General features: G+C 36.0%; 1 protein-coding gene across 16 annotated transcripts in view; it reads right to left on the bottom strand.

Moving 5' to 3' along the window:
- Cask (calcium/calmodulin dependent serine protein kinase) overlaps positions 1-27494 on the bottom strand; it is a 363381-nt gene that overhangs the window by 185034 nt on the left and 150853 nt on the right. For all 16 annotated transcript variants that reach the window (XM_074063735.1, XM_074063734.1, XM_074063740.1 and 13 more), the window contains exon 3: positions 16748-16853. In XM_074063735.1, the coding sequence (XP_073919836.1) occupies positions 16748-16853 (106 nt within the window). The remainder of the gene's footprint in view (positions 1-16747; positions 16854-27494) is intronic.

Below are 27494 nucleotides of genomic sequence, written 5' to 3'. Positions count from 1 at the left end.
GTGACAATGATTGATGCTTTAAAGAGTATAAGACCTGCTTAAGCTTTGCATTCAGGGTCCTTGTTGAAACCTGCTGCGTCAGGCGGATACTCGGACCCTAGCTAGCTAGAAATAAACCTTGCCTTGTGACTTACTTTGTCTCGAATGTCCTTTTTCCTCTCAGAAGGTGGCCGGCCTCGGACCTTAACAACACTAGTTAACATAACTGAATGATTAGTTCAGTTCTTTAAATTACAATGTAAAATTAAAGCCTACACTTCTCACACAATGCTGATGGAAATGCAAAGTGGTATAACAGTTATGGAAGGAATGTGACATTAGCAATACTATTGAAATGAAGTGCATGCAATGTAATTCAAGTGAAAGAGGAAGACTGGAAACAACACAAATGTCCATCAATAGAGGAATGATTTAATAACTGTTTTTACCATAAGAATACATATTAAACAGGTATAATTTGGAATGAAAATGTTTACATATTACTATGGAGTGATCTCCAGTGATTTTCATATTAAATTTAAAATAAAATCAAGGTTTAGAAGTGAGCATATGAGAATGTATAAGAGGGAGAGTGGAATAATAAAACATATAGATATTATCGAATGGGAATAATGGAAAAATAAAATAAAAACTAATTTCTAAAAAATAGTTTCCACAAGGGCAAGGAAGTAAAAGGGGACAAAGGATACAAAGAGGATATCCCACAAGGGATATGAGGGTGAGCCCTACTCATAGGCTTGATTTTGCAATTATGTAAGTGTTTTTCAATATCTAAAAACAAAACTGAAGGAAGAAGAAAAGAAAAAGCAACCCAGAAAATTAAAAGCAAACTGATATTGATATCTGAAAAATATTGATGGATTGTATGCATATCAATTTTCTTGCTGCAATATTATATTAGTTTTGCAGAATATTAATGTTGGAAGAAGCTAGGCAAGTCTATAAGGATCTCTGCATTATTTCTTATGTGAATCTACAATTATGTCAATATAAACTTTAATTTAAAAAACCTGAAACAAACAAATCTAACTCTATCCATCTCAAGCATGTGGCATAGCCAAAGAGAAGTTATTTAGAATTACTTTAAAACCCAGCATTTTGATTGTGTATTTCTGTGGGGTAGATACCCTAAGGATGAAAAGAAGTGCAATGAGATACTAGTCTGCATTTAGTAGTCTTACTTTTATTCTATTTAAACTAATGGGACGAGGAAAATGAGTATGTTAATGTGGCAAGAAGCCAAGATTTTTAGAGATTTGATTTAGAAATAGCTTAAAAAGTTAAGTAAAAATTCTGTAATTTCTCTCATTAAAAAAAAAAAAACCTTTGTATTATGGAAAATTTCAGATGTAGAAAGTTCAGAGCCTCATGTAGCCATTACCCTGCTTCAACAATGAACAACTGATTGGCCAATCTTGTTTTACCTATATTCCTGTAATGGCCCCACTCTCATAGTGGAATATGGAATATGGCTTGACAGTGGGGATTTCAAAGAGGGCCCAGTCACTGACATAACTCCATTTTGTTTCTGACTCCATCTTGTTTCATTTCTTTCCTTCTGAGCTCTCCTGAGTCTTTCTAGCCTATTTACCTAGGTTTCCTGGAACAACAGGTCTGATTGACGAACTTAAGACAAAAGACCCAAACTACCCCCTAAGCAACAGAGACTTTCTTGGCACCAACAAAGTCCTGCATGTCTGATCTTGAGATAACAGCCTCAGCTAATGATCAACCAGACTGGATAGACTAAGATGACCTGGACTACCACCGTGAAACCCTTTGTTTCTCTTTCCTATGTAACAGTGAGCCTGCTGTACTTTGAAGATAGGAATTTAGGTCATTAGACCTCTATCCTTTCTGAAGGATAATAAAGCTCCTTTCCTGCCCTCGTCACTGCTCATCTCTTTAATTGGCTTTTGGGGACAGGTGGGACACCCAAGAGCTGGGGATTTTGCCCTAACTCCAGTATTGATCCAATTCAGTACCCCATGCTCACCCCTTGCCTGATTTTGAGGCAAATCTGAGACATCAAGAACATGTTATGCATAAACATTTCAGTACTTATCTCCAAAAGGTAAGAACTTTTTTTGGTAAAATAACTGCAATACCAAAATTATACATTAAAAACGAACAACTTATTACCTAATAAGTGTCTTATTGTCCAATAACTGCATTATCTAATAAATAAAAATCTGTAATTGTTAAATTGGAAATGTTATAAACTCATGGTTTCCTTTTTGTTTGTTTAGTTTTGATTAAAGATGACTTTTTATTTTAGAATAATTTTAGATTTACATATAAGTTGCAAAGGGATATACAGCAGTGCTACATAACCCTCGACCAACTTTCCCTAGTGTTAACATTAGATGACAGTTTCACAGTCTGTCCTTGCTTTTCAGGATCTTGACAGTTTTCAGGAGTACTGGCAAGGGATTTTATAGAATGTCCCTCAACTTGGGTTTCTCTGATGTTTTCCTTTTGCTTAGGTTGGGATTATGTTCTTTTGGGGAAGAGTATTAGTGGTGAAATGCTTTTCTTATCACATCATATCATGATATCCAGATGATTTATCCCTGGTGATGTTAACTTGATCACTTGGTGAAGGTAGTATCTACCAGCCTCCTCACTGTAAAGTTACTATTTTTCCCTTTCCATACTTTGCTATTTGAAACTTAGGGCTTAAGTTTGGCCCACACTCAAGAAAGAGAGGGATTATCTACATTGAGTACTTAGAACTCCTCTGGAAGGGAGGTTTGTTTTTCTCTCTCATTTATTGCCTATTTGTCTATGTCTATATGGAGCCATATATTTACTTTATACTTTGGCTTTTTTCTATTTTTATTGGCATATATTCATTATACATTGGTTTCTTTGGTTTATTACCCAATACTTCTTTATTTTGTTGCTTAAATTGTTCTAGATTTTAGCCATTGGAAATACTTTCAGGTTGGTTTATGTGTCTCTTTGACATGCATCCATCTTTTTGAATACCTCTTTAGTTTCAGGCACTCTAAGATAAATACATGTATGTGTACTAGCGCATGCATACACATGTATCTATAGTTACTATATTTATTTATGTATATATATGTACATGTCTCTGTACATGTAGCAACTAAATATGAGGTCATACTGCTGTCTCTAACTCTAATCTAGTACTATAGGGTTCATTCTAGCCTTCCCTCTCTTGCTTATTTGTAACTTCTTTCTCTGACAGAATTTTAGCTTTCTGTATACTTAAAAAAACTTAATGAACAATAATCTAATACCATAAACAAAATCAAACAAGTAAAATTTGGGGAAATCTTTGCAAATACATGCAAAAGGTAAATATTCTTAGAAAATAAGGAATTCTTACAAAATTAAAGTGAATGGATGAGAAAGAAGTAAGTAAACATACTTTAAAAATATGTGACTGCAAATTAAACCAAAACATCACTTTGACCTGTTGAATTTCATCTACCATTGGCGTTAATATAAACTGGCACAGTTTTATGGAAAGTAATATGTAAAAAGGAGTTTAAGATATATTGTTACACTTATGCTTCTGATAATAATGGTAGCCCAACTGATGTCTTCTATTAAAGATAATTAAAAATGCTGCGGGAGAAAAACTTCACAAAATCAACAAAGTATTAACCAAATTGTGAGGAATGTTGGCTGAGAGCTAAGAGAGAATAGGAATTCAAAGACGTCAGACCAGAACCACAATCTCCTTTGCCCTTGAGACATTTGCTTATACAGAAGACATCTCTAAGGGAAAATATATGAGAATTCAGGGGAATCTAATAAACTATATTCTCCAACATAGGTAATCAGCCCATTTGCAGATTGGCAACCTGGCTTTATATCTGGGTGGCCCTGAACATCTGAGCATTGACCCTTGATTAAGATAGTTTCAAACTGCTAGTGCCTAAAGGTGTCTAGGAAAAACAAATAAAATCCTCTCTCATTCTTAAGCTAATAAGTTTCAGGGTAATTAACAGTGGAAGGTCAAAATGGTCAATATGGATCAGGCACATGAAGAGATAAGAGATCCTCAGCAAGAATCAGCAAAAATAATAGACAGCAAAAGCAAAACCACAGAGAGTCCTCCAAAATAAGATTATTAAATAATGAAGCTTACTATGTCTCAGAACATAAAAGCTGAGCTTGAATTTTTTGCAAGATAGTGAAAATAATAAAAATATATCAGATTTTGAAACAGAAATAGAAACTGTAAAACTAAAAAAATAAAATGAGTGAAATAAAAAAAGAGTTATAGCAGATTAGAGAGTGCAGAAGAGAAAATTAGAGAACTAGAACAAAGGGTAGAAGAAAAATGGATGAAGCATGAAGAAAAGAAAAAATATACAAAAATAGGAAAGAATACAGGAGACATACAGAATACTACAAGGTATACCTCCATATTTAATAAGGTCATAGCAGCAATGAGAGAAGAGGCAGAGATAATGGCAGAGAAATTTCCATAATCTTGAATAATATCAATGATTCAAGACAATTGAAGAAACTAAAGCAGATACCTTAAAAGCAACTGAGGCCAATAGGAAAAGGGGACCAGGAACTAGAGAAAAGGTTAGATCAAAAAGAATTAACCTAGAAGGTAACACACACGCACAGGAAATTAATGTGAGTCAACTCCCTGTATAGAACACTTGTTCCTTCCTATTATTGCTTATACTCTCTCTTCAACAAAATTAGAGATAAGGGCAGAATAGTTTCTGCTGGGTATTGAGGGGGGAGGGGGAGAGGGAGGGGGCGGAGTGGGTGGTAAGGGAGGGGGTGGGGGCAGGGGGGAGAAATGACCCAAGCCTTGTATGCACATATGAATAATAAAACAATAAAAAAAGACAATTGAAGAACCTAAGGTAAGATTACATAAAACACACATATATACTCTTAAAACATATTAGAGAGGAAACTTCAGAAAACAAAAGATGAAAAAAATAATAATCTGGGAACTAAATACTACCCTTAGAGAAATGACAGATTTCTAGCTTAATTTCCACTATCAATGGAAGCCAGAAGATCATAGAATATCTAATAGAAAAAAATGCCAATTTAGAATTCTCTATCCAGTGAATAGATTCAAGACTGAAGGGGGAAATGAATGACATGAGTATAAAACAGGGGGATTGTTTAAGGGTGGTAATCAGTGTGAGGGGGGAGGGTGAAGGTCGTCTGAATATGATCAAAGTACTTCTTATAAATGTTATGAAAACAGAATAATGAAACTCATCAAATTGCTTTAAAAAGGGGAGATAAGAAAGAGTAATAGAGCAGGTGAATTAGATCAAAGTATATTATATGATACAATATATGATATGCATTATATCACAGTATATTATGTAATATGGAAAATCACAATAAAACCCCTTTGTGCAATGGATATATGCTAATAAAATAACAAAGACTGAAAGGGTATAAGGAAATTCTGAAACAAATGAAAATGGAAAATTTACACCTAGCAGACTGACACAAGGAAAACAAAACCAGATAAAACTTTAGAGATGTTGAAAGAATAAAGAATAAAGATAGGGTAAGGGTATGTGTAAATCTAAATGAATAAAAATAATAAAAGAAACTATGGGTGATGTGAATACATATAACTTATGTTTTAATATATATAAATATTTAAATACATGAAAAATTCCTACAAGTCAAGGGAGGCACTCTATGGAATTAATGTACTTATAGTGCCTATACTGTCCAGGACAATAATGGTATCAATGTTAGAATGTGATGAGTTAGGGAGCAGACTGCAATTTTTTGGCTACATAATGAGATAATAGAAAAGAGTGATTAAACTTCCAATTAATAGAAGGAAAATGTAATAATAAAAGATACTCAATTGATCCAAGTAAATCAAATAAAGAAATATGCAATAGGTGGTACAAATATAAAGCACATATAAAGGCCACAGATGTAAATCAAAGTACATCAAAATATAATTAAATGTAATGGACTAGGTGCTCCAAGTAAAAAGCAAAGAGGACAGAATAAAAGGAACAATACACCTTTATAAGAGAAACATCTAAGACCCAAGGACACAGAAAGATTGAGATTAAAAGGAAGGAAAAAAGCTCCTAGAAAATTAAATCCAAAATAGAAAGATGGAGATAACAATGAGTGGAAATTACTGAAATAAAAAACATATACAATATTACTATAAATATTTAAGGAATGGAACTAGAAATGAAAACTCTTCTCATGAGAAAGTCTGATTTGTATGGGCTTAGAGGGGATATCTACTAATCATATAAAGAGCAAAAAAACCCCAAATGAACTACAGAGAATTCTTCAATTCATTTTATAAAGTTAGGGTAATCCAGGTAGAAAAACCTGGTATAGATAGTACAAGAAAATTATTGTATAACTTTCCTACAAATATAAATGTAAAAAGCCTAACCAAATCCAGCAATAAATATAAAGAATTATAAAGATTATATATGCATATCATGATCAATTTTGGTCAACACAAGACCCAATGAAATTCAGTGCCATTAACATTAAAAGATATTATATGATCATTTCAATATATGTAGAAAACATCATTTGATGAAATTAATCATTCATTCATGCTTAGCAAATTCTATGATCAGATAGAAGCCAAAATAATTGCTATCTACTATTTCTTTGAATGTTTTATCCATGGTAGTAAGAAAAAAGAATTGGGAAGGAGCAAACCAAATCCTTATCATATGCACATGACATGATCATGTATGCAGAAAATCCAAATGAGTCTACAAATTAATAGAATTAATGAAGCCTGATGAATAGAAATGAATACAAAATTAGTACAAGTAACAAGGAAAAGAGAGTGAGAGAGACTGATCTATACCTAAGAAAAAATCTAATGAAACATCAATCTAACATAGATGCATACAACCTCCATAGAGAAAGGCATAAGAGTTAAATAATTAGGAAGATACATATTATCTTCACAAACCGGGAGGCTCAATGTTGTAAGCAGGCCAATTATTCTCAAATTGTTATAAAGATTTAATTATAAGGAGAATGCTGGAGGGGGTGTATTTAACTAAGATATATTGTAAGTACTTTTGTAAATAACACAATGTACCCCCAGCACAACAATAATATAATAAAAAAAAGACAACAGAAAAAATATAAATTAAGAAGATATTTCTTAATTTGTGATCTAAAATGAAAAAAATCCCAATAATTTTTTTGGTTGAAATTGACAGCTTCACTCTAAAACATATATGAACAATTCAGAGACAAGAATATCCCTCAAAAGATACTAAAGAGCTGGGCATGGTGACACAACTTGCAATCCTGGCTATTTGAAAGGTGGAGGCAGGAGGATCACAGTCTGGGGCCAGCCTGAGCAAAGTTAGCAATGCTCTATCTCAAAAACAAACTAAAAAAAGAAGGGGAGGGGTTGGGGTGTGGCTCAAGTGCCTGAAGCCCTGGGTTCAATCCCCAGCACTGCAAAAACAAAATAAAACAAAACAACAAAGAAACCCAACACACACACACACACACACACACACACACACACGCCAACAACAAAATAAACATGCCTAAGAAAAATACAGGTGGAAGAACCTCCTCTACCCATTATCGGAATTTACAAAGCTGTAACAAATAAAACAACATACTCTTGACACAAAGCTAGGCAAATAGGCCAATGAACCAGAATTGAGCCTGGAAATGATCGCATATATACCTATTGTATCTATGCCATATGTATGTCTACATCCATATCAGTCAATCAATCAATCAATCAATCTATCTATCTGTGTATCATCTATCTATCTGCAAAAGTAGTACTGCAGAGCAGGCTTTTCAATAACTGTGCTGGGACTACTGAATCTCCATATGGCAAGAAGTGAAATTAGCAGGTTTGTAGCTCAGTGGTAGAGCTCCTGCTTGAAATACACAAGGCCCTGAGTTCCATTCCTAGTACCACAAGAAAAAAAGAAAAAGAAGAATAAAGAAGTGAAATTGGACTGCTACCTCACAGTATATCCCAAATCAATTCCAGATGATAAAATTTAGGACAGTATCTTCATGATTTCAAGGTTGGTAAATAGTTCTTAAAGAAGACACAAAAACACTAACAACAAGAGAAAATATTGATAATAGCATATTAAATTTGCCAACTTTTAAAATAAAAATTACCATTAAAAGAATGAAGAGACAGGGCACTAAGTGGGAGTTAGGGAAGAGTAATCAGGAAAAACCACTATGTGATTCTAATGTACATCAATTGGCAAAATTAAAAAATTCTGACAATACTAAGTGCTAGGAAGGATATTCAGCATTGGTAACAAATAATTATAAGAATAAAAGGAGTGTGCTGTTAATAAGGACTAACTTCAGGCTAAACTGAGGACAGTACCGGGAAGACTAGGGCTCAGATCCCCTTAGAGAGTCATATATCATTGGTGACGCGTCATTTTATAGATCTACTTCAGAAAACAACTCGGTATTTTCTAGAAAAACTGAAGTTGAACATATTAAAAAACCTGTAAGTTCTACTCTTAGGTCTATACCTAGGAATACATGAATGTGTACTTTGTTACACTGGGACACATGTACAAGATGGTTTACAACAGCATTGTTCAAAATAGTCAAATCTGGAAACCACCCACAATACCCATTAACATTAAAATGAATAAACAGTGAAAGTTTGTTCACTGCAATACTGTACGGCAATAGAATGAAGGAACAGATGCACAAAGCAATCTGGGTAAATCTCACAGACAGAAAAAATATACACTGTATGATTCTATTTAAGTAAAGCTTTTTTTTTTAAAGTACTGGTGTTTGAACTCAGAGCCTTGGGTTTGCTAGGTGGGCACTCTACCACTTGAACCACACTGCCAGCCCTTTTTGTTTGGGTAGTTTTCTGAATAAGGTCTTGTGTTTATGTCCACGCCAGTCTGGACCATTTCCTTTCCCTCCTACTTATGCTTCCTGCATAGTTGGGATGACAGGTGAGCACCATCATGTCCAGCTTTTTTTTTTTTTTAATTTGTTGAGATGGGATCTTGCAAATGTTTTGCCTAGCCTGGCTTCAAACCATGATCCTCTCAATTTCTGCCTCCTGAGTAGCTAGGATTACAGGCATGAGCCACCAGGCCCAGACAAAATACTTAAAATTAAGTGAAAAACATCAGAAAACAGCCAGGCACCAGTCACTCACGCCTATAATCTTAGCTACTTGGGAGGCAGAGATCAGGAGGATAGTGCTTCAAGGCCAGCTCAGTCAAAAACCAAGACCCTGTCTCAAAAGTACCCAACACAAAAAAGGGCCGGAGGTGTGGCTCAAGAGGTAGAGTGCCTGCCTAGCAAGTGTGACACCCTGAGTCAAAACACAGTACCACTAGAAAAAAAAAAAAAAAAAAACCCACAAAAAACCCCCCAGAAAACAAAATTGTCTATACAAAAGAAAATGTCAAAAGTGTTCACCGGTTACTTTTTTGTGAATGGCATCATTTTTGTGATTATAATTTTCCATAATTTCAAAAATTTGTACAAGGTAGTTATATTGTAAAGATTGTATACACTAAAAACTACTTATAATTTTATTCTTAACTAAATTAAACTATACCTTTAACAGAAAACTAACTGAATTTTTATCACATTTTATATGGACAAATTTATCTAAAATTATTTTAGTGGATTGAAGATCAGATTTCATATACTGTACAAGAATTACTGGAGTGACAACTTAATGTATTTCTACAACTGTAGCATCAGAATAAAATTTATTTTTTAATGTAGTATGCAAAGCTTAAAATCTATTCTATACTGTAACATCGTAATCAAGGATTTGTTTCAAACAAATTTTTTTTCAATAGATATCAAAATGATACCATAGTTACCTTTAAAAGTTAAAAACAAAACTCCAGCCTTGTAGTTATTGTTATATGCAACTGTATTTGGTTTGCAGATCCAGGAGTTAATCAACTCAAAATCCATCTTGTATTTATTTTTATTTCAATTTGTGCACAAGAATTAATATAGTAGGCCTAAACTATTGTCTTGTGAAAGGCTTGGAAGGCCTGTTTTCAAGGTTGGCCCTTCATGAGCAGGCATCTGGGAACTTGAATTTCAGGAGGTTCCTACTTACCTAACTGAAACAGAGTGGCTTCCTGTGTCCAAACTATGTAAACAATATGGTTTATACTGAATTGCTGCTTTCTTACTGGGAATCTGGAATTTGGTACAAGCCAGGCATGTTCAGCCTCCAATAAAAACTCAAGGCAGTGAGCCTAACTATCTTCCTAGGTTGGCAACATTTCACACTTCACCACTCATTGCTGGGAGAGGACCCTTGGAAGCTTGTGCCTGGCTTCCCCTGGACTTTCACCCGGGCACCTTTTTCTTCAACTGATTTTGCTTTATATCCTTTTGCTGTAATAAATCATAGCTGTGAATATGACTATATACCAAGTACACTGAGTCCTCTTAATGATCATAAAACCTGAGAGTGATCTTGGGGAACTCTGACACAGTTTTTAAAACTAAAATCAACTAAATGTTTTGATACAGTGAGTCAAGAGAAATGTTAGGTTGCTGAATGAATGAATAGCAATTTATATCATCATATAAAAAGAAAAAATCAAAATAGATAAGACTAGCTACAAAAATATGTGCAGATGTTCAATTAAATTAAAATGCTACAGTCCAGACTTTTATTGCTTGATATGAGACAAAGATATTTTCACTTAAGTGGCAAGTTTGCTGGTAATAATTAGTTCTACTCTATCAGTATAAATGAATTCCTCAAACACTCCCTTCTCCACACATAAACATCAGACAAAAATTAAATGAAAATACAAAATAACAAAAGGGGTTTTAGTCTATTATCTCCTTTGTGAGCTTCAAAAACCCAAACTGCTAATATTATTTTAAAAGATACAAACTATTATTTTCATGTCAGATGTGTTTTAACTCCATATTTAATTACTGTAAAAGTCTCCCTGTGGTATATGTAATCATACTATAATAAGGCAATTAAAATTCCTTAGCCAGCCAATTTAGGATTTACAGCTTAACTCAAGTATCAGACACCACTAAAGACAGGCTTGAATGTGTTACTAAGAAATAAACATTTAGTTCTTGGGGGTAACACGACTCAGTCTACTGAACCTGTAGTTTAAAATACATTTTGGCAAATCACTGTATACAGGTTCAAATTTAAGTGTAATCCCAAAGCAGTGGATGTAGTACAAACACATACAGATGTCTTAACAAACTACTGTGGGTGTTGGGGAAATGACAACATAGTCTCTAAGTGGTATTAGCTCAACTTTAAAGGTCAGTCATCTCGACCTGCTTCATCACGCTCCACATCTGTTCAAACTGAATGTCTAGGGGTGGGGTCTTGGGTATGTGCTTGTTTAACAAACTCTACACAGGGTTTTTGAATCTAAATTTTGGAATCTTCTGCTCTAACCTTTTTCAGCTCTAAAATTCTGGTTCTGTGACTCTCTGTACTTAAGTATAATTTAAATTTATAAACCATTTGTAATTAAATGGATATCAACTAGTTCTAAGGATTTTTCTAATAGATAAGCAATATGATTGGATCATATAATTTAATGAAATCAAATTAGAAAGAGAAAAGGAGTTTGGTTATACATAGTCTGTGGCAAAGACAGATATGGATACCACATTAAGACCGGGTATTGAGGGGGTGAGGGGGAGAGGGAGGGGGCAGAGTGGGTGGTAAGGGAGGGGGTGGGGGCAGGGGGGAGAAATGACCCAAGCATTGTATGCACGTATGAATAATAAAACAATAAAAATTAAAAAGAAACTTGCTGATAATCCAAACATGCTTTTTTGTCTAGCTTTTTCTCCATGTAAATAAGAGCTATTTATAAGCAGTGAATAAAGAGCAAAGCTAACTGGCCGAATTTTACTTGTTTTCCCTTTCCTTGTCTACTCTGTCTTGGTGTAATGTTAGAAAACTTTGAAAAGGATCCAGATCACTCATAATCTGAGCAATGAGTCCTCCAACACCAGGGGAAATAAGATCTATTGCCAGTAACATGGAACTACTGGAGAAACATAGTCTACTTTGTGCTATGGAAGCAATCTCCCACCTCGCCAGTAGGTGGAGGCACACACAAGTGTATTGGCTTTGCTCTTTGATCCACATGACCTTAAATCTGATAGCAATCAATGTTTGTGGTTTGCTGATTTGAAACCAAGAGATCAAGGATGATGCAAAAAACTGAGCAAGGGCAATTGTCAAGGTGAATTTAAAAAATAATGATACAATAATGAATGGTTTTATATTTCTGCTTCTGGCCCTTTTAAGAAATAATTTATTTTAACTGTGAATTTATAATCTACTTTCAGATCCCTAGAGCTCAGAAAACAATTCTAAATTTAGAAATCTGTCATTTAAGATTCACGTTCAATCAGGGAAAATTGAACATCAATTGAATATGACATGATATTAAGGAATTATTGTGGATTTTGTTAGGTATAATTTTTAAAAAATCTGTTAGAAATATAAACAGGAGTATTTATAGGTGAAATGATACCATTTTAGAAATCTCCAGAGGAAAAAAAGACAATAGGAAAGGATAGTTTGAACAGGAATGGCAAAATGTTTTGATAACTGTTGAAGCTCAGTGCTTGGTATGCCGGCATTCATTATATTATTCTCTTTCCATATGAAATTTTCCAAAATAAAAGATGAAAAAAAGAGAGAATAGCCATGTTATGGTGATGTGTGTTAACATTAGGATTAGGTCACTGGTAACTATCCAATTTAACTTAGAGGTCTCATCTCAAGGCACAGCCACTGAATTATTTTAATCAGAACTATACCGTACAAAATTGGTGTCTAAGGAACTAAAACTCAGATTTTGTGACATCAAACATCACCTTCTCTCTACTATACTGTCACTTAGGCCCCTTTGATACTAAAGCAAATGTGGTAAAATTTAGGTGAATTTAAAAATCTTATTCTCTGCGCTCACTACTTTATAGTATATGATTAAATCTACTTTTAGTTTTCTCAGAATAAAAATATGGACAGAAACATATTTCCTGAATAAAGAGTACAATTAAACTAGAAAAGTGATTTTAAAAGAATTATAATATCTTGGGCTGTGGCTCAAGTGATAAGAGTGCTTGCCTAGTATTGGAAAAAAATTATGACATCTTAAACTGGAAGGGATATCAGAGGCCCTCTCTAGTCCAAAGTAAAGGGGGCCTTATATTTGGCCCCCTTGGATGGATCCAGCTCCACGCATGCATTTCTAGTGAGGAATTGCATAGTCTGTGAGACTGCCTGCTTCATTCATGAACTAAATTGCATCACAACAGAGGCCTTTCTTACTTAGAGGTGAAATCTGTCACTTGTTGATTCTAGTTACAGCCTCCAACACTACACTGAATATAAATTTTTTATGATTTTTTTTTTACAGTACTGGGGCTTGAAATTAGGTCCTATACCTTGAGCCACTCCATCAGCCCTTTCTTTGTGAAGGGTGTTTTAGAGATAGGGTCTTGTGGAACTATTTCCCTGGGCTGACTTCGAACCGCAAGCCTCCTGATCTCTGCCTCCTGAGTAGCTAGGATTACAGACATGAGCCACCAGTGCCCAGCACATTGATTTATGTTCTACCTATGTGACCTTCTGCTTGGAGGACTCTTAGCAGAATAAGGAAACGAGATTCATGGTCGAATAAGTTACCAGTCTTTTTGAGAGCTCTTCCATGCCAGGGGTCTTAACCTGGGATTCAGGCATGTCTGGGAGCATTCAAAGTCTTTCTGGGGACACATGAACTAGGATATTTAAAGGAAATCAATTTCTATTTCTTCATTTGCCATTGCTTGATCTGTCTGAAAACAAGTTCTGTGGTCTGCTGGTTTTCCTTTCATATCTCCACATCTCTAATCAGCCATCTCAAAAGACCAACCACTCCCCTATCCTGAAAAGCCTGTCTAGCTTCAAAGACAGTTGGGGAATACAGAGTTCCTACAGGAGGAAGATACCCCTGGGAGCAAAGCAAAGAGAGCTCGAGGAAGAAAAGAAGGTGTCACCTTATTTCATCCAGACAACAAATTCATGGCAAAGTCTGATCTATTTTAGAATCTAAAATCAATAGTAAGATGAGTGTCATTGGGATGTCTATTAACACTTCAAATTTATTTGAAAAGTGAAGTCAGATTTTTCTCTGACAGAAAGTGAATCTGATTTGGCTGAGTGATTTGACAATGAGGACTCACTTTGCCATGTAGGTCACGGCAGACAGTTCCCATAAAGGAAAGGAGATAAAGGCAGAGCTCTATTGTTATGAAGAAAATATGTTTAAAAGAATATTCAAGACACTGAAAATATTCTCACAATGAAAATTTTTATATATCAACTTAAAAATATGTGAGATGGGTACCAATATTTTTCAAAATTCTTTTGGCAGGATTGCCCACTGAGGTTTTGAAGGCCATGATTCTCTGGCAGAATTTCCAGGCTCTTTCCCATTCTGGTTACTCCTTTTGCAAACATTCTGGTATCCTGCTTACTATGAATGCTCCAGGGTGAATAAACAGTGCATAATACAGTGAGAATGTGGCTTTGTTCTGGGTACTATATACTTCAAATTAATGTAGCTTAACTCTCTATTCAGGGCTTTTAAAGTTGTTACAAACAACTAACTATAAAACATTTACATCTTTTTCATCTAAGTAGTTGCAACTAAATTCACACTGACCTTGCACTTATACATTTGAATGAAGGGGTTTATTTTAACTGGTCCTAAATTTTGCCTTCTTTGATTCAGTTCCTTGGCTACAACTCAATATACTGCCCCCTTTTGGGCAGTACTGGGGGTTGAACTCATAGCTTTGCACTTGCTAGGCTCTACCACTTGAACCACTCTGCCAGCCCTTATTGCATTGGTTATTTATTTATTTTTTATTTTTTTAGTAGTACTGGGGTTTGAAACTCAGGGCCTCACACTTGCTAAGCAGGAGCTCTACTATTTGATCCACTCTGCCAGTCCTTTTTTGTGTCAGTTTCTTTTCTTTCTTTCATTTTTTTTTTTTTGAGTAGGATTGGAGTTTGAACTCAGGGCTTCATGCTTACAAAGCAGGCACTCTCTCACGTGAGCCAGTCTCCAGTCTCCAGTCTATTTTGTTCTGGTTATTTTGGAGACAGGGTTTTGCAAACTATTTGCCTGAGCTGGCCTCAAACCAAAATCCTCCTGATCTCTGCATCCTGAGTACCTAGAATTACAGGTGTTTGTCACCAGTGCCTGACTTGCATTGGTTATTTTGAGATAAGGTCTCATTTTATGCCTGGGCTGGCCTGGACTGTCATCCTCCTATTTGTGCTTCCTGCCATAGCTGGGATGACAGGCATGTACCACTATACCCAGCTACTGGTTAAAATGGAGGTCTCATGAACTTTTTGCTCAGGCTGGTTTTGAATCGTAATCATCCCAATCTATGCCTCCCAAGTAGTTAGGATTGCAGGCTTGAGCTACCACATTTGGCCAACTAGTAATATATTTTTGCATTTTGATATAGATAGCAAATATGTTAGCTAGCCCTCTGTAGGGGACAATTTATAAAATGCATCCTAGGGATACCTGAGGGTATTCAGGTTCTGGTGTGTGAGCTGGATCTACTGACTTGTTTCTAATTAATACAGTATAGCAGAAGTAATGGCGTGCAATGTTGAAGACTTCCTTCTTGCACTCTTTCTTTCTCGCATGTTCTTTTTTTCTCTCTCCCTCTCTGTTGTGTGCTTGCTGGCTCTATTACTCTGTGGAGGGTCCCATGTGAGAAGGAACCAAGGGAGACCTCAGATTAACAGCTCTAAAGGAACTGAGGCCCATAGTCCAATAGCCTGAGAGGAACTATGCCAAAAACCATGTGGAGTAAGCTGAGAAGCATATCCACCCTTAGTGGAGCCTTAAGATGACTCTGGCCCTGGCCAACAGCTGGGTTACCACCTTGTGAGAGACCCAGCTAAGTTGGGCATACACTGGCCCACATTCCTGCTGCACAGAGAGTGAGATAATACATGTATGCTGTTTAAACCAATCAATTTTGGGGTAATTTGTTATGAAGCAATAGATAACGAATATACCCTTCAACCTTGGTATCTTTTGAGTATTTAGCAAGTATACCCTTCTTTTGATTTTCCTAATTAAAGTTACTGATTAATTTTGAACAGAATAGGATTAAAGATGAAACCTTGCAGGATACTGTCCCACAATCTCTTTGGACAATCAGCTATGGACTAGTCAGTCATAGTTCACATTTCTCCATCTTACAACAATTCTGTGAGGAACATGTGAAGTAGTTTACTGAAATCAAGATACATTATATAATTCTCCTCATATGCCAGTATGGTGATTACAGCAAAAGAGGAAGTGAAGTCTGTTATAACTCCTTTTGAGCTGCCAAAGAGACTTGCCACATGGAGGCCTCTACTCTCATCTTACTCTTCTTCACTAACACTCTTCTGGTCAGAACTGCATATCGTGGGCCCTCCTATCCTCTGAACTTTATTCCTTTTGGAATCTCTTCTTTGAAGTGTACTGAAAGTGTGAGGGTACCTGATAGGCCCAGATTTTGCTTCCTTTGCCATTGGGAACCTTAAGATAAGATAGTCCATTTTCCCCTTTTGATTTTAGATTTTTCTAAACAAATGAATTAACTATTGCTAAAATTTAAAAGTGTTAGCATTCTCTAAAACCAACATTGCTTAAAACTTTACTCCTTAAGAAATAAAATACACACTCACAATTCAAAAACCATGTAAAGCATTCCATCTGAGCTATATGTCTCCAATAACTCTACAATGTGTGGATGTTTCAGCATATGACAGATACTGGCTTCCCGCTTTAGATCTGCAAAACAAACATACAACATACTTTATTAGGTAGGAACAAAAGACAATTAGAGTGAAGGATGAATGAATGGAGGTGATCTATGGGAACATGAAGACTTCTCTAACTAAAGAGATGGAATTCCCCATTTAAACTGAGCTTAACTTTTTACCCTTTAAAATCGACAATATAACTTCTCACATTTTTATCAGCTTCAACTTATATGCAAGAGTCAGCTTTTCTTATTAAGAAATGTTTATATTTCTTAGTACAAATACTTTTTGCCCAAAAGTAAAATAAATGCACAAATAAGTACTTTCTCCAAACTCTTATAATCAAGTTTCAGCCTCCAAGTTTATAACTCTTTCTAGATCTGCTAATAACTAACTCAATTTACCATTTTGAATGTTGCCACTTCTTCTTAGTTTTCCTTGAGTCAGATAAAAGTGTGTTCTGTATTCTTTAGCTTAAAATCTAGCATTTACAGACACATCAGGAAATTACAAGGAATAGGAAGCAAATATAGCATGATTTAAACAGAAAAGGCGCTATTTTTTAGAGTCAGAGTCAGAATTTATTATTTTTTTGGTGCTGAGGATGGAAGCCAGGGCTTTGTATATGCTAGGCAAGCACTCTGCGGCTGAGCTGCACCCCTAGCCCAGAAATTTTTTTACGTCATATATGAAATGTGTTGGATAATTCAGAACTCTACCTACTTCACAGTGTTATTCTGAAACAAATTCAGATAATGTAAGTAAGACTGCTGTGTAAAATCTGCAATGCTATTTGGAAAACAAAATTATTAATATCATCATCATTATCATCATTGTCTTCTAAGATGGTCTGAGTAGGGGCATCACTTGCCATGACATAGAATAAGATAATTAAAGCCTTTCAGTGCTAACAGTGTTGGGGCTTTACATGTTTGCTGATGAATAAAATCCAGTGTGATGCTTTTATATTTGAAAGTAGAATCCAGACAAGTAAGCAAGAGCCAAGGCTAAGGACAGATTGCATCAAGCAAAATCCAGACTAATTTAACTTAGTCCTGGCAATGAAAGCAATGGCTGCAGATAGAACCTTAGAAGGCAGCAAACTATATGAAGAAGAAACCACCAGAAAAGGTGCAATCAATAATACATATTAAGAAAGTCAAGGGAACAGAGGAAATAAAGGCATGTATAGTTGGAAAATGATGAAAGATAAGAAAAGGCATAAGATTCAGGCAGAGAAGGTCATGAGCATTCTGAGTTAGATCAAAGTTCTGTGAAGAGGTCAGAGTCAAAGTCAGCATGCAGGTAACAATTATCTAATAATAAATTCAACTTTATCATTTCTCTTACTGAGTTCAGTACTCAATATAACCAGCCTTTTAACACCCCAACCACCTTGTGAGTGGTACCTTACCGATGAGGAAACTGAGGCTTGGGAACATGTTCAAGATTACAAGCTATTGCAGGGGAAGGCTTTGAACTCTGACCTGCCTGACTCCAAAGTCCTCAGTGCTTCCACTGTGCTATGCCAGGGTTTGGACATGATCACAGATGAAAAATCTGGCAGTAGAAAAGGAATGGCAGGGTCAAAGAGGGTTTTACTTGTTTGTCCAATTTTGCTATATTGTAAACGAAATACCCATTGTGATTATAAGTGGCAGTGATGAACAGCCCACCGGATCTAGAGTCAGAACACTTGGTGCTGATCCTGCCTTTGTTCGTGCCACCTACAGGCAGGTTCTAACTTCTACAAATGGCTTCCTTACAGCCAATGAAACACGAATGGTGACAGGTGATGTGGTACCTGTAGAGACTACTAATCTGCTTCAAAGGCCAGTGGTAAGATTCAAATGAGAAGCCAGATGTGAGAGGACCACGTAGAGCACAACACATGGGGTGGGGATTAAGGGGGCCCAATGTGAGCTGGAGGCTCAGTGTTCACTACAAAGGAAGAGATCAGAGCACAGGAAAAGAATGTCTTTATGTCCAAAAGCATACCGAAGGCCCTGCAGGAGAGGAGGGGATGAAGCAGCTTTGGCGTTTGTACAGGGAAGTGAGAACGACAAGAAGGGCTTTTAACAAGTGTGCTGGAGGGCCAGGCTGAGGCAGAAGACATCAATCAGATGCCTGCACAGTTCTGTCTCTCCCTTCAAGAACGTTCTACCTCCTGACTATGAAAAGCTTGGGGTTTTATCACTCCTTTTTACGTTTATCTCTAGCTTCTAATTTCATTAGAAGTCACCCTTTCATATCTATTTTTCACCTTATTTTTCTGTTCGTCTCTGTTCTGATCAAAAGCGATTCTAACTCAATGCTCTAACATTGGAGTCACAAGTAAACAGATTTAGTGTTTGCCACAATGAAAACTGGTCTTCTTTCCTTTTTTCAGTTTATTTTCTGTTTTGTTCCTTTCATGTAACTACAGTGTGCTTCAGCCTGCATACTAACCATTTCCTGTGTTACATTGAAAACTTGTAAGTAGAAACATATGTTCTAAAGGTTCCTCCACTGGAGTCTGCTTTGGTAAACAGCAGAATAAGCTCTTGGTCTAGTCTTCTCTCTCTCTCTCTCTTTTTCTATAAGTACTGGGGTTTGAACTCAGCGTCTCACACTTGCTAGGCAGGTGCTCTGCCACTTGAGCCACTCCACCAGTCCCCTTGGTCTAGTCTTATCAGCTACCCAGTCTTCAAAGGCAGAATCTCTAGGGGCTCTGTCTTCACAGACTAAAGTGATTTAAATGTCACTGGATCTGACTTTTCAGGGACTAAAATCAGAGCACTGACTGGATAGCACAAAACTAACACCATAAAAAATATATTTGAAATGATAGGGACAGTGCTGCAAAAGATGACTAACCTTTTCAAAATTCAAGTATCAAGTAAATAGCCCAAATAGAAAAGCAGATGTGTATTCTAACTATAGATTCCAAGAATATTAATACCAAAATGATTTGTTTTAAAATATGAATATGAATTAAAGATACACAAACACAGTAGACCTTGGTATCCACAGGTCTATGGTTCCAAGTAGACCACCGTTGAGGAAGAACTGCGCATGCCCAGGATGCATATTCTTAGCATTGGGGTAGCAATCTCAACCCCAATGTCTGAACTTAAAAGGCCTACATTTAAGAGTTACTTTTCCGAGAAACATTCAGTGAGGGAGGATTTAGATCAGCACCATCCAAAAGAAATATGATGCAAGCCACACATGTAATTGAAAATTTTTCAGCAGTCATGTTAAAAAAATGAAAAGAGGCAGGCATCGTGGCTCACACCTAAGATCCCAGATACACAGAAGGTGTGAATAGGAGGATATCATTCCAGGCCAGCCTGGGCAAAAAACATAAGACCCTATTAAAAAAATAACTAAAGCAAAAGGGCTGGGGGTGTGGCACAAGCAGTACAGTGTCTAGCAAGCATGGGGCCCTGGGTTCAAACTCCAGCAATGCCAAAAAAATTTAAAGAAGTAAAAAAGAAACAGGTGGAATTATTTCAATAACATTTTACCCAATCCAATTTATGCACAGTATTATTTCAACATATATTTAAATTAATGAAATATGTTATTCTTTTTCATACTCGGAGATCCAGTGTTTGCTATATATTTATAGCATATCTCAATTCAGTCTAGTCACATTTTAAGTGCTCAATGGCAATATGTGAGTTCTGCAATTCTTTTTTTGTTTTTTGCAGTGCTGAAAATTAAACCCAGGGCCTCGTGCATGAAAGGTGAATGCTCAATCACTGAGCTACACCCTCAGCCCCTCTTCTGCAATTCTTACACAGATATCTACACAGTCAGCCATTCAAAAAGAGATTCTAAACTCAATCATGCAATTTTCAAAAACACTTCCACAGAAGGAAATTCTATCGCTTCTTTTAATAACCACATTCTATCAATTAATAACTAAATGTGGAGTATTTTCACTAATGTTAATCTAAATCCCTCATTTGTCCTGTAGTTTTTATTTATTTATGTTTTTGGTGGGTCTGGGGTTTGAACTCAGGGCTTTGCTCTTGCTTAGACCTTGCAAAGCAGGTACTCTACTGCTTGAGCCATGCTTCCCATCCAGTTTTTAAGTATTTTATGTTAACTTACCAAACAAGCAAAGCATAGTTAACATCCATGTGTAGCTGTCCTTTGTATGTCTCAAAATGCACTGATTGGCTTTTTAGATTTTATCACTCTACTGTGCAGTATAACATTTGAGAGTTTCCTACGCAACATTTGCAATTTTAAAGCGCTCCCTCTGTAAGTGCTCATTTAATGACTGTAATCATCCTATGGCACATATGTATCTGTCCCTATTTTATACAGGAAAGAATTTGAGGCCCTGTGTTCAGTGATATAAATAAGTTACTGAAAAATCACACAACTAGTAACAACAGAAGCCCAGCACTCTTTACATCACACCACAATGACTCCTGGTGCTGTGTCGTTTATGTATGTCCCTAGACCCAACAAACAAAAGTTCTAAGCTGGTAACACTGACTTGGCTGCCAAACTATCAAGACTGTTACAGAACCAGCTATTTCAGCTGCTCTCTCAATAGTGATAGTCAGAAACAACATACTGATTTTTTTAACAGTACTGAGGATTGAACTCAGGGCCTCGTGTATGCTAGGCAAGTACTCTACCACTTGAACCATACCCCTAGTCCTTTTATTTTGTATTTTATTTTCTGAGATAAGGTCTCAGTAATTTTTGCCTGGGGTTGGCCTCAAACTCATGACCCTCCTACCTCTGCCTCCCAAGTGTCTGGGATTATAGATCTGTACCACCATACCTGGATCTAAATACTGATCTTTTCCTGACAAAATATAGAAAATTTCTCATTCATTTCCAAACAATTTCTAGGTTGTATTAGAAAGTCAATAGTTCCCACCCTCCTTTCTCTATCCCCAGTCTGACAGACAGTAGCTGCAGGTTCTAGCTCTCTTGCTGGGGAGCCCCTCCACAGGACCACTTTTCCACAATAAACTCTGTGCTGGCATTAAAAAAAAAGTTGCTGGGTGCCAGTGGCTTATGTCTGTAATCCTAGCTACTCAGGAGGCAGAGAACAGGAGGATCATGGTTCAAAGCCAGCCCAGGCAAACAGTTCCAGAGACCCTATCTCAAAAATAACACACACACACATGGCTGGTGGAGTGGCTCAAGTGGTAGAGTGCCTAGCAAGCGTGAGGCCTTGAGTTCTGAAAAAAGAAAGAAAGAAAGAAAGTCAATAGTTAAAATACACTAAGAGCTTCCCCAGGCTCCAAATCCAAAGAATATTTTAGTGTAATCCTGGAAATAATTAGGGGCTGGTGGAATGGCTTGAGTGGTAGAGAACCTGCCTAGAAATAATTAGGACCAGTATTAATGTGTTCATTTGAATAAATATTAATAACATAATGAGTAGATGAAAATCATTATTGACTCAACATGTTTTCCTTGCTGTATTGAAATTAATGACCATATTATGTTTTAAGAAAAGGATCCAAGCAGAACCTTGGAAGGATTACAGTAGCAAAGTCAAAGTGCCACCTTTATCTAATAAGCAATTTGGAGACTAAAGATTCCAGCTGCCTTTGGCAATAGTACAGGTCATGTTGGCTTTAATGAGGCTATCTTCCTATAAATCAGGAAGGCTGACCTTCTCAACTTTTGATGACCAGAGGCCTGGACAGGCCCACACAAGCATTTAGGTTAACTGCAAACTCGTTATTTCTTTGATCTTTTGCCCATTTTGCTAATATCCCTATATATTTTGTTATCTTTACACACACACACACACACACACACACACACACACACACACACACATCCAAGCAGCTTTCAACTTCTTGAATTCTTGTCCCCCCTTTAATCCTATGGCATAAAATCTCATGTCAGGTGAATAAAGAAAGGAAGCACTATACCATTAATTGAGAATGTTTGAGTGATATAAATTTTTTTCTTAGCTAGACAAATGTATATTAATTACAAATCAATCTTAACTGCATTGAGCATTTACAAATTAATGGGATTTTGGTAATTCATTTCCCAAAGAGTTTTCAGTTCTGATAAGTGTAATGAATATATTAAAGCAGTCTGCCCTTGTGAATACCAAATTGAAACTAAATTCAAAACAGTTATCGGTTGTAACATAAAATAAAGCCATTTACTGTGAGAACTACCTGTCTTCCCTTTCATTTTTTATTACGATGAGTTGGTAAATAATAAACTAAAGTGCCATTTATTTCCTACAGATTTAAATTATAGAAATTCCAGGTCATTCCTAATCAAATCTGAAGTACTATAAACCATTGAGCTTACTAGTTTTATATTAATAAAGATCGCAGGTGATCAATTGAATGTTATTTACTAATAATTATCTTTTGAAGTGTTAAAATATCCTGAAAGAAAAGCACTTGCTTAAAAAAGTTGTTTGTGGGTAAGAGCCAACATTAGATTAACCAGAAACCAAATTACTTGTCTCTTAGAAGATGCAACTCTCAGTCTTCTTTTTAAGGAATTACTCAACTATGAATTTGGTGAAAATCTGTTTTGGAACTCCACTAATAAAATAGAAAGATGTTAGTCATGTAGATAAAGGGAGAAGGCAGAGGTGACTAACATCCAAACCAAAGAAAGTTCCATGATTATAACTTTTTCTCAAATATATGAATGACTATTATTGAAATCCTATTTTGCACACGATAATATCAGAAATGTAATGTTTTAAATTCATTGAAGGGTATAATTCTTCTGCTGCTTTTCATTTTGGAAAATGAAAACCAAAGAGGGGAGAGGTCAGGGCATTTTTCTATGATAAAAACCAGACACCTATTTCAACATGGTACCCCTCACTTTATAAAAGAAGACTGGAGAAACACTACTTTATGCCTAAATTACTTCTCAATATTAAAGTCTTAAAAATAATACACGTTGGAAGCATGAGGGCACTTTGTGGGATGACAAAATGCATATAATTTGTTAAAGTTCATTGAACTGTAAACTTAGATGGGTTTACTTTATTATACATAAATTATTCAAAGCAAAAATTACAATAAAACAAGAATTCAACTAATATGTCAAACTCAAAAATGTTATTCATACACCTGGTGCTTTATACTTTCCTAATTATGTTGCCTAAATAATGCCTTCTATTTTTATTTATTTGCTGATAGCTGAGGAGTGCCCAAAGGCCATATGCAAGGATAGATTTTCTCACATTACTCCCCCAATCCTCCTTTTTCCAATATGGGGCCAGTGCAAGAAATATTGCCAGAGGAGCTAAAATTCTCTCCAGAAAGCAATCTGTGTTATGTTTTAGTATACAAATAAATGAATGACCAGATTCAGATTCTCTATGGCAGAGTAAAGAAATAATAACATGGGTTTCCTCATCTAGCTGTAGAATCCTTTTATTAACAAAATTTCATAAAATAGTATAAAACAAACTTATACTAAGAAACTACCATTGTGTGATATTTATTTTGAAAAGGACCAATAAAAACAATAAGCTAACTGTTTTAATAGGTAACTTGAAATCAGGGATATGGATAACACTGCAGAATTATGGTTTCAACCGCCAAATTATTTCTGTATTTTATTTTGTGGTCTGTTGACAAAATTCAAGATTTAAATCAAGAGAAAGTTGCTAACTAACAGGTGTTAAATAGCTTGCCTTATAGCCTCAATTTTTAAAACTGATCAGAAAGTTTTGAGGACTATTATTAAAAATTTTTTTATTCAAGGTGGACCAACAATGGTTGAAAAGTGGCTGAAATGATATACTTTTTGTTCGCAGTGAAACTGGGCTAAGGGAAACAAGAGTTCTGAAAGGCCCCATTTCTCCTCATTTTAAAAAAAATTCAAGTAAGTAACACACTGCCTTGCCCTTTTCATTTCATCTTTCCTACAAAACCTGGAAGTGTTATATTTAAATATCTGAAAATGTGGCAGCTATCTAAAATTTTTAACTTATTTGGTGTCAGAAACCATCTTAAAAATCTGTTAAAGTAATAGATGCTTTGTCCCAAAAGCATTTAAGGGGAGCACAAAAGTCAATGTGTTGGATTGATACAGATGTCCTAAGGTCAGGATCAAGCCAGACAATCATCTAACCTCTTCCTGGTTGCTATAAACGCTTAGACTGGGAAGCCATAGAAGTTACTGCTTCCTTTTATACCCTAGCAATGGGCACAATTTTGAGAACAACCATTTCTCAAATTGTAAAAAAAGGACATTCCTTATATCATTTTAACTGTTTGCTCCCAAACCTGGCATTTTACTTTTTGTGAGATGCATGAAACTACCATAAAGTGTGTTTTTCTTCTTTGAAAAAAATTCCATGAAGTTCCTTTGGAGATATTCTATGTGGCTCAATTTGCTGTTTCCCGTCTTAATATCAAAATCACATAAATTGTGTACTTACTAGAGTATAATGTTTACACACATAAATAAATATATTTTGGAGTGTCTGTTGAATAACAATGCTAAGGATTTTCCCTATTTGTTGTAGCTTGAATGTCAGAATATGTATTTCCTTACTCTTTTGAATGTACATTTGTAATCAATCTGTCTTCTTTCTTCGCTTTTTTTGAATAGCTCTTTTGTCATTTCATCAAACTTACAGTGGGTAAAACAAGTTTCCTTACCAACTTAGTTAAAAGCAGAGAATTCTCACATTTGATTCACACACAGCTGAGTGCAAACCCAGCAAGGTAGGATGTCCAGAGCTAGTGAAAACAAGCAGATGGAAGGCAGACATGGCAGGGTCTCAACTTCTCTTCATGGCAATGATCACTTGTTACTTAGTAGCAACAAAAGGCCTAATCATGACATAATGGGAAACAGATATAAGTGATACATTATTTAGGACATTTTAGATAATGGTTTATTCCATATAAATGACTTTTCAAGACTGGCTGTCAGCTTCTTTGGTTTGCCCATGATTTTCCTGGCTGTAGCACTAAAAGTCCTGTGTTCTGAGAACCTGCCCTCAGCCACAGGCAAATTGAGGTGACTGGCCACCCTATTTCCACAGATGTGGCGCTTATCCTTTCAAACAGTAACACTCTGCAGGAAGGTAGTTATGATATGATAGAGCATCAGACTTAATAGTCAAAAGACCCATCTTTAAATCACTTGATAGTTGTATCACCTTAGAACATCAGTTTCCTCATCTGTAAAATGGGAAGAGTAAGAAATAGTTCCCATCTGGGGTTGTAGTGAGGCCTGGAGGATTCACAAAGTATGTAAAAGAGCATGCGTATGATAAGATTTGTGTTCTTTTTCTATGACCATTTTTGGTGGAAATCATTCTTTCCTATCTTTAACAAATGTTAGTTAAACCAAGTTTGATCACAGGAAGGTGGTAAAGTGCATATCCCTTACTAAGCCACACTGCTATATAGTTTAATGCCTACTTTGACTTCGGCATTTTGCATCTAGGGTTTTTTTTTTAAATCATAACTCATAAAGAACTGAAATTGACCATAGTATTATTTGGGAAAAAATAGGTACCACTGAAATTTCTAACAATAAGGACTTAAAATAATGTGAAACAGAATCTGCAGAGTTATACATGAGTGGCCTATGAACTACTAGCATTATTCTTCAGACACTCGGAGTCATCCTCATCCCAACCTGGACTTCTCCACTTTGTATATACATCTGCCAAAACCTGTCCATTCTATTTCTGCAATACCTGTCAAAACTATCTTTCCCTTGCTGCTATTACCCTAGTTTCAGCCCTTACCACTTCCTGTTTGGACCACAACAAAGATCTTCTAATGGGTTCCTTTGCTTTCAGTTTCTTCTCATTCTACTCATTAAAGTGTTATCATAGTTTAACTCTAAAGCATACATTATCATATTAATCCAAAAACCTTCACTGTGTTCCATTCCACATACCAGGCCATTATAATCCCTCAGTATGGCTTTGAAAGTCTTTTAAATCCGATTTCAATTCCAACAATTTAGGGTCCACAGACCTATTTAGTAGCATACTTGGAACTAGAATCGAACTAGTTTAGGTTTCTTTTTTTGTTTCTTACATATCTACATTCTTTTTCAGATGTTTCTCCCTTTGGTCTCTCTAGTCCCATCCCCAGGTGTCTAAAAATGCTGCTCCCTCTATCTGACACCCTGTGTGCTTCCTTCTTTGCCTGATAAACCCCACTCATTCATCAAAATCCCACTCATACTTTGCTTCAAAGTTTTTCTTTACAGGCTCCCCAGGCAAGGTAGGCACATCCTGCTGTGATCTAGCAACAGCACCCATACCTGCCTTGAGATCTCAGCATTTACCAACTTATCCTGCTGCTGGTGATTTACCTTCCTGCCTATCCTGCTGGAAGGCAACATCTGGCACACAGAACCCATTCAACCCATGTCTATTACATATTTTTGTCACAGTGAAGTCTATGTCTCACTGGATCAGAGAGTGTTAGAAACACACCTGACAGTAAGAATGCCATCATCACACACTCCTCTCGATCTTCAGTTTACTCAAAAGGCCCTAGTAGGCAGATGTCATGCCCAGAATCATATTGCTAATTCAAGCACAACTGCAAGATGAACCCAGGTTTTTGATTCCCAATCCAGTATTCTGTTACTCCATACCTTATGTGGAAGAGGATGCTAAAAATGTCCAAGGCAATTTACTCTCGATGGCGTATTAGCACTGATTACACTTTTT

The sequence above is a fragment of the Castor canadensis genome, chromosome X (genome assembly GCF_047511655.1).
Source record: "Castor canadensis chromosome X, mCasCan1.hap1v2, whole genome shotgun sequence".
Lineage (NCBI taxonomy): Eukaryota > Metazoa > Chordata > Mammalia > Rodentia > Castoridae > Castor > Castor canadensis.
The sequence above is the reverse complement of the archived record's forward strand: the minus strand, read 5'-3'. Positions and strand labels throughout refer to the sequence as shown.